We start from the raw sequence: 12,517 nt of genomic DNA, 5'->3' as shown, positions 1-12,517 counted from the left end.
AGAGTGCAGCTTTAAAGCTTCGAGTACTATGACCATGCATGAAATACGACAAAACAAGGAGTCACTCTGATATGTGATGTTGTGCTAGTTTGCTGAATAACACATTTGCACTCAAACTGATCACACTATATACTTATGAACTATAAAGATAAGAAACATTAAATATCTTTGGAAAGCATAAAGGTATTTGATGTTTACTAGTTAACATGGCAATTTCGAGATTTCTAACGCTGACGTTTGGTTCTATATATTGTGCTGCTCTGGTAAGTCTAGATCTTGGAGTTTACCTAATTAGTGTTCATGTTAGATATTAATGGAATCTGGGACTCTCAGACAGAATCAATCGAAAGCGGCGTGGACATTAAACCAAAAACAAATAAAATATATTAATGGTGTATTCTGGAGCAATTATTTCACAATTCGTCACACCATTTGATTTTTGGAGCTGTCCTTTTTCAGGAGGGGGAGTTGATATTTGAGGGTGTGTGCTGGGTGCGGCCAATGTAAACAAAATGATGTTATATGTACATATTTTATGCATAATTTTGTATGGTTGTGTTCTTCGATTTCAATTTTTGAATGCAGGAATACTGCCTTTAAGATGTATGCATTTTCTCTTCGTTTGTCCAACTGATGATCTCTTAACGTGTCTTAATTAAAAGACGCATTGCATTTGTAGGTGTATGGCTGCAGTACAAACACGGACTGTCCACAAGACCAATGTTGTGGCTTCAGAAGAGTTGACATAATCGGGTTGGATGGAATTTGCGAGAATTACAGGTAGGATATGTAGAGTCATGTGTGGAATGCAGGTGACATGTAGGGTCACCTGCGGTTTAGTGACATGGGTTGTGTCGATTATGCATAGGACATGAAGTATTCGGCATTGAATACATGTAGGTCACATCATGACAGGGTCATGTGAGGGTTTCAAGTAAAGCAAGCTGGATAATGCGTGGGTTACAAGCCCAATTCGCATTTCGTAAATCTAACCCGTAATTTAGACTTACTCGAAATAAAAAGGCGAATGTTGGTCGATTTTAATACTTAGTAAAACTATATTATTCCTTTTAACGCCAAACATTATAGGCATTATATAAAATAAATTCTATGTTCGTCTATATGCCTGCGGTGATATTTTACTTTTTGTTCACTTATGATTATTTAATATGAAAATTATGCAACTCAAGCGATGCAACTGCGCCAATGTTTTTCAAATTTAAAACAATATAACTTTACAGTCAGGAAGGTGAAGGTTGTCACGGATCGTTGCTATGGCAGAGCTGCGACTGCGCAGAAGGCCTAGAGTGTGTTGAACATACGGGCATCTTCGCCATAGCTCACACTAGCAAGGGTTCGTGTAGGAGGACGGGTGCCCCCTCAGTAGTCGGATAAAGGTGGAATTATGAAGTGCATTGTATTGATATGGACAATTATTTCGAGTGAAATAAATGTCATGATCGAAACTATTTTCCATTGTCGTCCAAAATATGTCATGGTGTACAACAACATACTCAGCGGCATAGCTTTAAAGGTATTATGGCCATCTTAGTTTAACTTTTTATTTTACAATTATCGTGGAGAAAAGTATATTCACTTATGCTAGATCGCTATCGTTGGCACGATATTGCACTAGAGTGTGGTCTTGTATGTGTTTGTGTGTGTGTTGGGGGTGTGGGTGGGGAGTGGGTGGGTTTGGGGTAGAGAAAAAAACTCACTTGTCCGGCTTAATGATCATTAAGCAAACACATTCGCACGGGAATCAAACCCGGGTCGCCTTGGTGACCAGCGAGTGTCTTAATGATTGCCTATCTGCAATTTCATTGGCTGAAGATTTAGGTTATCATGATTCTAAATGAGGAAAGTATTTTTTTAAACGTATGCTATATTATTACATTATTAGGAGATTGAAAACTCAATGACTTAAAAAATGGTCGACATAGCCTTAAAAAATTAGTAAAGCCTTTTACACGCATGCTTTGTTATAACGATATGTTTGCGACCATAACAGGTATCAGATTGTTTATATATCTGTTTCCCCTAGTAAAACATCTCGGCATTTTTTAAATTGCAAGGACATTTTTTTTCTTCAAAATTTGATATGTTAATCGGACTATAGGTCTAATCCGATAGCGAGGGTGAATAAGCTCAACACCCTATCCCCACTGGCATCCCACCCCACGTTGTGAATGACGTATATTTCGTAACAGATTCGAAGAATGAACGCGGAAGAGAAATAAATTAAACATGCAAGTAAAACTTGAAACTGTAACATTTATGATATCAAACTGCTTAATCTTACAATAACACGTCGGTCGATGATAAAAAATTTGCCTCGGAAAGACCAATCTTTTGCGTAGATATTTGCAAACCAATGATAAAAGACTGCTGACAAAATATCAGATCGCAGACTCTCATATTTCCGCTCGAAAGGTAATGTTTAATGGCTTAAACCGTTACTAACGGTTTAGGAAAAATGCATAAAACATCCATTTTTGAACTTAAATATAAACATCTGCGATCTATTTCTTTGTCAGCAGTCTAATATAACTGGTTTCCATGGATTTTCGCAAATATTGGCTCGTTCCAAGGCAAAAAAGTTGTCAAAACGTTCAATCTGTGACAGTGCAGCTTTAATTGATAAGACTTTGAAAAAAAAACACAACACACATACGCACGCACGCAAGCACGTACACACACAACACACACGCACGCACGCACGTATACAAAAACGCTCAATCAAATTAAATGCATCAATAATATAAATCCCTTATTGCGAACTGAAATGCATGGTAACATGAACTGATTTAACGAAAGATACCCCGAGCTGATGACCTCTTTCCTGGCCTTCTCCTCATCGTGAGTAATGGCTTGGGTTAATTATTGATATTTAAGTGGGCTGTGCATGTATTTAGTTTGTATTTGGCTTGAGTGGGTGTGAGGATATCTTTATCTTAAAGCAACCAGGATACGTTGTTTAGATTAGAAGGCGAACGTGTTTTCAAGGAAATATAACACAATATATATATTTGAAATAGGCCAACATGGCCCGTTATCAAATTCATGGAATAAAATGGCTTACATGTACAAACACAAATAGCAAGCAAGTAAACTAGGCACAAGTATATTTGTATCGCAGTGTTAACAGCTGTATATATAACATTTGAAACACATTTAAAAGTAATAAATTAATTATTCATTATATTTATGAGCTGAACAACTTACGAACACTATTTCAATTTTCTTCCATGATATTAAGTATCAAACTAAGTTTATATTATATACTCATGCAAAATAACTCCAATAATTCCTTAGTTATAAGTTGTATAGTTATGAAATATAATTATACATGTGATGATGACCACACGACAATAAATATGAATGAAAATGTACGTTAGATAGTGCATAAAGCAATTAAATATGTTTGTAATTACTGAAATACCATGTGTCGAGTATATTCGCTCGAATCTAAAATCATTAAACATATCAAATGGTCAAATGTTGATATCAGTTGGTATATTTATCTTAAGCATTCCTAAACGCTGTAACGTAGTCTCTTTAAATTATTTGACCTAACTGATATTTTTAGACACGACACTTAAATCTGAGATCCCCAATTTGGCGGGTTTGAAAAGAAGTACAAAAGTCTTTGCAAATTACGCCTGTTGTAATTTTGTATGGTGCAATAACACAAGGAAGGAGTTAAGGTGAATAGTGTTTTGTAAGCTGAGCTGGGGAATAATTCAGTCATTGATTTTGTTCACATACGCGACGAATCGATATCGTCCTAAACACATCCTAAAGCAAATTGACTTACATCTACTATTGGAAATAGGTGAAGGTTCACATATTTACGAAAAAAAGACAATTTAGTTTGCTCTTACACTCAAATTGGAGTTTAAGTTTTTGTACGGCGGAATTAACATCAGAAGCATCAGAAGCAGCATCATCATCAGCAGCAACAACAACAATAACAAAAACAAAAAACAACAACTGCTACTGCAACAACAACAACAACAACAACAACAAAATGCCACCGGTCAGAGAAACCATAAAGTTTTTGCGAGCCACCCGGTTCCTACAGCTGTGTGTGATATTAGCGCCCGTTGGGGCCGTGCTTCAAGGGGTCGGGGCGTTTACCGAGTACTGGGGAACCGTTGACCTGGTGTTTGGGAAAGGCCACAGCGGTCTCTTCACTGGTGACAGTCGAGGATGGCCTGGTAAGTTCATTTTTATAAAAAATATTTTCGTTCATGGTGTATTTCTCACAACTGAAAGATTACCACATTAGGCAGAGCGCTAACCGTTCAATAAGTGACGTGAGGATGAATAGTGACCATATTTTAACATGCGCACGCTATGTATTGCACAATGACCAAGACAATATGCTATAACGATATTTCGACACATGCACGTTATTTATCGCTCGGTAAGTTTAATAACAAGGTACAATTAACATACACTCGATAACTATTGCACGGTAAGCTCGACAATATGGTACAGCGACATCTAAACGCGCGCACGTACCACCACCCCTCCTTGGTACGCAATCATGATTAAAAGGTTTTTAAAGAGTAGTGTTACTCAAGAGGGTGGCACAAGGTACTCAGAAACTTTAATGTTGGCATTATTCAGTACGGAGACCCTCACAATTCTGCAATACATATTCATTTATTTTTACATTTTACACAGGATTGGTGTACATAAAATGAAAGAGTAGTCGGTTTGCATGGGGTGTTGTGGACTCAAAGGGTTACACCCTCTTAAATGTTTCTACATGTATTTATATCATGATGACGCCTGTCAGGTGAATGTACATACGGCCATTATAAGCATTAACACATATGTGTGTGGTTCTGTAATTCTTTGGTTTTGTTTCTGTTACAACGAATATATTCAATTCATGGGAGAGAACTTCAATATAGCCAAACCATATGTCCCCGAGTATCGTCCCTTTTCCCGTAATAATTAAACGTCAATTAACTCGTAACACACCATCAACGGTTATGACCAGCGTAATTATTTCGTTGTCATCTCTTGTCTTTGCTGTCAAACAATTGTGAAGAATTGCTTTGCAGTGAGTAATTAGCTTGTTACATTGTGCAGTGTTCATGTATAAACATTTAAATTACGCAATGAAGCGTGAAACGAATGTAACGTTAAGTATGCGTTAAAAGGATATTCACAGCGTTGTTTTAAATCGAAGTTTGTGTATTATAACTGCAATTACAGCTTTATAAGTCGATACATGTCTTCGGCAGTGTTATAATTTGGATTTTAGTGTAAACGTTTCAGAAAATAAGGATTACGTTCATATAACGTTAACGTTTCTTATTGACGTTTTTTTCTGGATAGAAACTGTGCAGGAATATCTATATGTGATTACCTTGATATTCGTTTGGTGATGGATAAAGTGTTATCACATGTGCGTCAACTTAAACGTTATTTATTGAAAAAAACAGACAATACTAGTCAACGTACACCTGAAAACAATAACCATATCGTCACTTCCGGTTCCTACTCAGAGATGCGTATCAAATTATTGGTCGACTCACTGTTCGTTCAAATCTCGTTCGGTCTCGTGGGGATCGCGAACTGGTGTCACGTGATTGGCTTCTTCAGCCAGTTTTGGCACTTTGGACCTCTCGTTACGAGTGAGATCTCGGGGTTTGTGATTAGGGGCTACTCGGGGCTATGGAAGGGATGCGAGGAGACGGGTACCCTGTGTTTCCGGCCTGATGGCGGAAGTAAGTTTTACGCATTACAAACTATTTGCTTTCGTAGGGCTTTCTTGTCTGACGTCACGCTGACGTCACATTTAGACTTCATTCTTAGATAACTAGTCGTGGCTTCTGTACCCGGTTTTTGCAGTTTTGAGTATGTATAGCTCCCCTCTGAAATCCTACGTGATGAGAACATGAAACAAAAGTGTGGATTTTGATATGTACATCTTGTTTAAACTGTTAAAAACTTTGCACTAGCGGCACAAGGGTGGGGCACCCCCGGCGCCCCCCTCCATGTCCAAGTTTACTTTTTATTTCAATATAGGAGAACAAAGTAATAAAACGCGCCCAAAATGCGCCATTTCGGAAAAGAAATTGTTAAAATGTTCTTGGGGGAGTACCACCAACCCCCCATACCAACATTTTAAACCAAATAAGTTTCGGTCCTGATGGAGGGCTCAAGTCAAACGCCCCTAGGTTACACCTCCTCTAACGTCGAATCCACGACCGCCCCTGCTTTGTGGTAAAGAGTGAAAACCGATTTCGTTTAAGAAAATAGAGTATTTTTCTAATGCTGTATCAGTTTTGAAAACTGATACTTTCCATTATTTCCAAAACAAAGCGTGTTTGAATTTCAACCATGAGGCTGCTGAGGTTAACTATAGGTTTGTCCAATCGCATTAAAAGCATAGCGTGACGTTCACTTCATTTCATTACATGTTATATAGCGTAACGTCGTGAAGCGAGAATTGGGGATCGGAATACAATGTGATTGGGGGTTTGTCTTGAATCGCTGGGAGCATTATATTTAAAGATGCACTCTTACTCCCAAATAGGATTTACCACTATTAATGATATTGTTTCAATGTTCCAAAAAAGATGCATAAATGTCGAAAACAATGGTTTTTATGAAGGATACCGTGCTTAATTTGAAAGAAATATGCATAAAACAGTTCCCCCTTATGTAAACCACACTAAATCTTTTAGCATTCACCAATCATTTAATATGTTTGTACTTTCTGCTATTAAATACACAGTTACAATCTTGTTATCAGTTCTCATTATTTTCTATGAATGCATTATTTAGTAAGTAGATAAAGGTTTATCAGTAAAAATTGATGTTTGTTATTCATGTGTATGTATTGATTTTTGAATAAGAGTGCCACTTTAAGAAGCTTTGACTATAAGAGAAAATGACAAAGCATCAGTGAGATCTGTAACAAAAGTAATTATAATGTTGACGTTTCTTTCCGTCAATACAAGCCGCTAGTTTTAATAATTATAGTAGAGCATTTCGAAGTTTCATCGTCGATGATACACGACGCCAGTTTAAATATGGTATCGAATTTTGAAGTCACATTGTCGTCGATACACGACGCCGCTTTCCATATGGTATCGAATTTTGATTGTCATCGATATTGTCGTCGATACACGACGCCAGTTTTAATATGATAAAGAATTTTGAAGTCACATTGTTGCCGATACACGACGCCAGTTTAAATATGGTATCGAGTTTTGAAGTCGCATTGTTGCCGATACACGACGCCAGTTTAAATATGGTATCGAATTTTGAAGTCGCATTGTCGTCGATTCACGACGCCAGTTTAAATATGGTGTCGAATTTTGAAGTCGCACTGTCGTCGATTCACGCCGCCAGTTTAAATATGATATCGAATTTTGAAGTCGCACTGTCGTCGATTCACGACGCCAGTTTAAATATGATATCGAATTTTGAAGTCGCATTGTCGTCGATACACGACGCCAGTTTAAATATGGTATCGAATTTTGAAGTCACATTGTCGTCGATTCACGACGCCACTTTCCATATGGTATTGAATTTTGAAGTTTGATTGTCATCGATAATCATATTGTCGTCGATACACGACGCCAGTTTTAAAATGATAAAGAATTTTGAAGTCACAATGTCGTTGGTACACGACGTCAGTTTCAATATGGTATCGAATTTTGAAGTCACATTGTCGTCAAAACACGACGCCAGTTTCAGTATGGTATCAAAATTTTGTAGTCATATTGTCGTCAAAGCACGGCGCCATTTTAAATATGGTATCCAATTTTTAAATTTTATAGTCGTCGATATTGTCGTCGATTCACGACATCAGTTACAAAATGGTTTATTATTTTGATGTCACATTATCGATAAACGACACCAATATCATTTTGGTATCAAAAGTTTGAAGTGACATTGTTGCAGACACACGACAACGGACATATCCACCATGGTTTATATATTTGTACTCGTTGACGGCTGCTTTGCCTTTTTGCGGTTTACCCACCCAACTATTGTATTACGGGAAACATAACGTAACACTTGTCAACTTATTCTTTTTGACTTTGATTTCTTTATGGCATTTTGAATAAATGCCCATTATAAATCAAAGCAATATGTTTCTTGTATTTTTTCTACATAAATCTGTGACACGACACAAATATCATTATGGCATCGAATTTGGAAGTAGATATCCGACGCCAATTTCAATAGTTATCTAAAGAATTTTTTGGAAATTCTAATTATTTGTGATCGTTTCAGAAAAGCTTAAGATTTTGTTATCACTAAAAGCAGATATGAAGCCAGACGAGCGATTCTTAACTGTGCTTCCGCACGTATTAAATAAGTCTACAGTCGAAACTCATTATGTCGAACTCGACGGGTTCTAGACAAAAAGTTCGAGATAGCGAACATTCGACACATCCGAAATACAAAAATGTATCACCAAATTGAGTCCGATTTAAGTCTAATGTTTTCATCCGCAATTGAATCGACTTGTAATATATTTCCGTCGTGAAAACAGCACACATATTCTTGAAAATAAATAACATTTTGTGTCAGTTTCATTTAATTCAAGTTTATTGATTACACAAACACAGATATAAAACAATAATTTTACACCGTGTCTTTCTCTGAATTTGTCGAACAGAGCAGTGGAACTAACATCTGACATTTTGAAGTTATTCATTCTGGGCCCATTTGAGAATGTCATCGAATCGATAAAAAAAAATCTGTATTTGGCGTTCCAACGCTGGGCTGAACGGATAGGCGTACTGCAAGATTGTATTTCCTGTGTTTATCGCATCGTCTTTGATTTCTGCTTGCCGGAATTGCTGACAGGTTGTGTTGATTGCTGGGATATTGTTTTGGCTTGTTACCCACATAAGTTCACCCCCTGAGACTCTATAAGTGTTCCAATTGGCTGGGGTGTGATTTTGGGTCTGTCTCAACGCTACAAACACTTGATTTTCCGCTACTGGAATTTACCATTGACTAAAAAGAACAAACTTAATAATGGCGATATCAACGCTGATCAAGGCGGTGTTCATCCTATCGATACTCGGGGTGGTCTTGCATCTGGCAGGGTTTGCCACTCTCTACTGGAACAACTTCTCGGGGTCCCACCGGGGGTTGTGGAGGGGATGCCACGAGACTTACAATTGGTCCCAATGCGGGGGCAACCAGGCGGGACCAGGTACTACAAATCATTTCAATTCAATTCGATTAAATTCAATTTATTACAATTCAATTCACAGCAATATAAACCATTAATTTGAATGATGTATACATCTAGGGCTTAGCGCGAAACTGTTCCCATTGCTTTTTTTTGTAAATTGTTATGGAAAAGCTAAAAACTGTTCATTTTCTTTATTTAGGCCTTTCTTGTTACTTGAATAAGAAATTAAGTTCAAAGTGATGTCAGAAATAAAGGTATGACTCAGACTTTAACCAATGCCTTTCTAAAATATGCATTTATTAAAATGTGTTACTTAGAACAGTTTCCCGGTCAAAATGGACGAAACTAAATTCGCATTTCACGAAACTGTTCTATATGACATTTGAATTTTTAAAAAAAAGGTTTATTCTGCGTTTTCACTATTTAAATGATACTTCATAACTTTCTACTCAAAAAAGTTATGAACAAAAGTCACTTAAAGAAAAAAGCAGCAGATAAATACTTTTTAAAATAAATGCGAAACTGTCCTATTTGCCGATTTCCAAATACTCTTTATATATATACCAGTCGAAACCCGTTGGCTCGATGGACCGGCGGAAAAACCTCGAGCCTCGCAAAGTTCGAGCCAAGCGGGATTGCTTACATACAGTATAAAGAAATCGGTCGTTTGCATACAGTTCGAGCCAAGGAGCAATTCGAGCCAAACGAGTTCAAACCAACGGGATTCGACTGTATAAGTAATGGAATGTTTTTACCAGATAAAATGACTTTAATTCAGCAGCTGCATGTGAACTGAAACTATTTTTTTTTAAATTGAAAACTGAAGTAAATAGTTAAAATAAAGGACAAATCACATTAATTCAGCAAGATTTTCAGGAAAAAATATACATTTCAAGAAACATTTTCTCAGTTGATTGAACAACTTTATAATATGATATCTTCCCAAGCAAGAAACAGATTTAGACATGGAAACAACGTGGACATCATATATTTACCTCGCACATGTAAGATTTAAAGCTGCACTTTAACAGATTTACCATTTTTACAACTGTTTTTTTTTTTTTTTTGTCTTGGAAAGAGCAAATTTTTGCGTAAACATCTTCAAACCAATGATATAAGTTTGCTGACAAAAACTCAGATCGTAGTTTTTACTATTTCCGTGCGAAAATTAATGTTTTTTTGGTTTAAACCGTTACTAACGGTTTAAGAAAAATGCATAAAACATCATTTTTTTTAACTTAAATATAAAAATCTGCGATCTATATTTTTGTCAGCAGTCTTATATAACTGGTTTGTGGTTTCCATGGATTTTCGCAAAAATTGACTCGTTCCAAGACAAAAAAAAATAAGTTGTAAAAAATGGAATATCTGTGAGAGTGCAGCTTTAAAAGCACTACAATTATACACATTATTACTGTCCTAATGACCAAACTACTGCAATGTCACTTAGTCAGAGAGCCTAGTGAATCTTGTGGATTTTTGTATGGATATCCTGGACGCACTATTTATCTATATTACTAGTCTTCAGCCGATTATGAACAATCAAATTGTCTTTGATGGCCTGTAATAAGTATTTTCCTAGTAATACAGTAGAATATCCCTATTCAATGATAGTTATTGAAGTGAAAAAAGCAACACTTTTTAAGCACCAGTCAATTGTAATCACGACCCCCCACCCACAGGTACGGGTGTAAACCGGGGATAGCGGGGGTAATGGACCGTGTTTTTATCTTCAAGGTGACCCCGCAGTGCCGAGTGACTGCGGTGGTTTTGTTTTCGCGCCGAAAACAGCGGGGAATTGGCCTAACCTATGATGCCCCTGGGGTGCGGGGCCTTTGGGCAGGGCTTTTACTAGCGGGGGGGGGGGCTTGGTTTCAATTGACTGGTGCATTAGAGTTTGACAAGAATATCTCTTAACTAGCCGTTGCGCATGCGATGCCGCTAGAAAAGATACTGTATTATACAGTGTATATCACCAATAAATGAACTTAAACAAAACTTGGCGATTATTTTTATCAGAGGCTTTCTAAATCTATCCGGCGATCCTTTAAATGGAGACATGAGCGCTAACACTATGCCATACTAAGGACGTAATATGTTGTCAGGTATCTTTGTGTATTTAAGAAGACTTTTCATATTGCGTTCGAAACTAATGTTTTATGGTTAAAGCGTTACTAAGGCTTTAAGGAAAATGCATAAAATTTCAAATTTTTAACATAAATATGAAAACCTGCGATCTTTTTTTTCTTTTTTTTTTAAAGTGCCCAAAATTGAGAAATGTGCTGCACTTACAATAGTTTCGCAGTAAAAGTTAATTCTAATCAAAGACTAGAATACCGCGAAACTGTTTTATTTGAAAACAGAAGAAGTATTTTGATTTTTTAAAAATATATTATAGCCATAAAAGGTTCGATTTATGCTTTTCATTCATATAAATCAAAGAAATGAACGACAAAAAAAAACAATAAAAATAAATATTTGTACAGATATGAACTTTATATTTTTGTATGATATAAGGCACAATATTTGATTTATATATATATATATATATATTTGTCAAAAAGTGGATTTCTGAAAATGTCAAATGGAACTGTTCGCGATCAGCCTCATCATGTAGGCATGTTGATCTATGAAAACACATATAGTAACGTTATATAGTTGCATCATGTATATATGGAGCTACATTGTGGCATATATATGTGTAACTTCGTTGAATCATACATACGTATAGCTTCGTTAAGTCATATAAATGTGTAGTTTCGTTGAGTCATATAAATGTGTAGTTTCGTTGAGTCATATAAACGTGTAGTTTCGTTGAGTCATATAAATGTGAAGCTTCGTTGAGTCATATAAACGTGTAGTTTCGTTGAGTCATATAAACGTGTAGTTTCGTTGAGTCATATAAACGTGTAGTTTCTTTGAGTCATATAAACGTGTAGTTTCGTTGAGTCATATAAATGTGTAGTTTCGTTGAGTCATATAAATGTGTAGTTTCGTTGAGTCATATAAACGTGTAGTTTATTTGAGTCATATAAACGTCTAGTTTCGTTAAGTCATATAAATGTGAAGCTTCGTTGAGTCATATAAACGTGTAGTTTCGTTGAGTCATATATATGTGTAGCTACGCTGAGTCATATATATGTGTAGTTACGTTGAATCATATATATGTGTAGCTACGTTGAATCATATATATGTGTAGCTACGCTGAGTCATATATATGTGTAGTTACGTTGAATCATATATATGTGTAGCTACGTTGAATCATATATATGTGTAGCTACGCTGAGTCATATATACCTGTAGTTACGTTGATCCATGTATATACGTAGC

General features: G+C 36.4%; 2 protein-coding genes across 3 annotated transcripts in view; both read left to right on the top strand.

The window, feature by feature from the left end:
• Positions 1 to 160: 160 nt before the first annotated feature.
• LOC128204073 (uncharacterized) lies at positions 161 to 1,469 on the top strand. The gene is made up of 3 exons (XM_052905415.1): positions 161 to 263; positions 680 to 780; positions 1,242 to 1,469. The coding sequence occupies exons 1-3, from the start codon at positions 207 to 209 to the stop codon at positions 1,393 to 1,395; spliced, it is 312 nt and encodes a 103-aa protein (XP_052761375.1). The 5' UTR covers positions 161 to 206; the 3' UTR covers positions 1,396 to 1,469.
• A 2,329-nt stretch (positions 1,470 to 3,798) lies between these two features.
• LOC128204072 (lens fiber membrane intrinsic protein-like) overlaps positions 3,799 to 12,517 on the top strand; it is a 48,659-nt gene continuing 39,940 nt past the window's right edge. Inside the window, exon 1 of one of the 2 annotated variants that reach the window (XM_052905414.1) lies at positions 3,799 to 4,220. In XM_052905414.1, coding sequence (XP_052761374.1) covers positions 4,031 to 4,220 — 190 coding nt within the window. In that variant the 5' untranslated portion in view covers positions 3,799 to 4,030. Of the gene's footprint in view, positions 4,221 to 5,185; positions 5,748 to 12,517 lie in introns of those variants that run through there. The other variant, XM_052905408.1, reaches the window with a different exon arrangement.

This window comes from Mya arenaria, chromosome 10, assembly GCF_026914265.1.
Source record: "Mya arenaria isolate MELC-2E11 chromosome 10, ASM2691426v1".
NCBI lineage: Eukaryota > Metazoa > Mollusca > Bivalvia > Myida > Myidae > Mya > Mya arenaria.
This window is presented reverse-complemented; position numbering and strand designations above follow the sequence as displayed.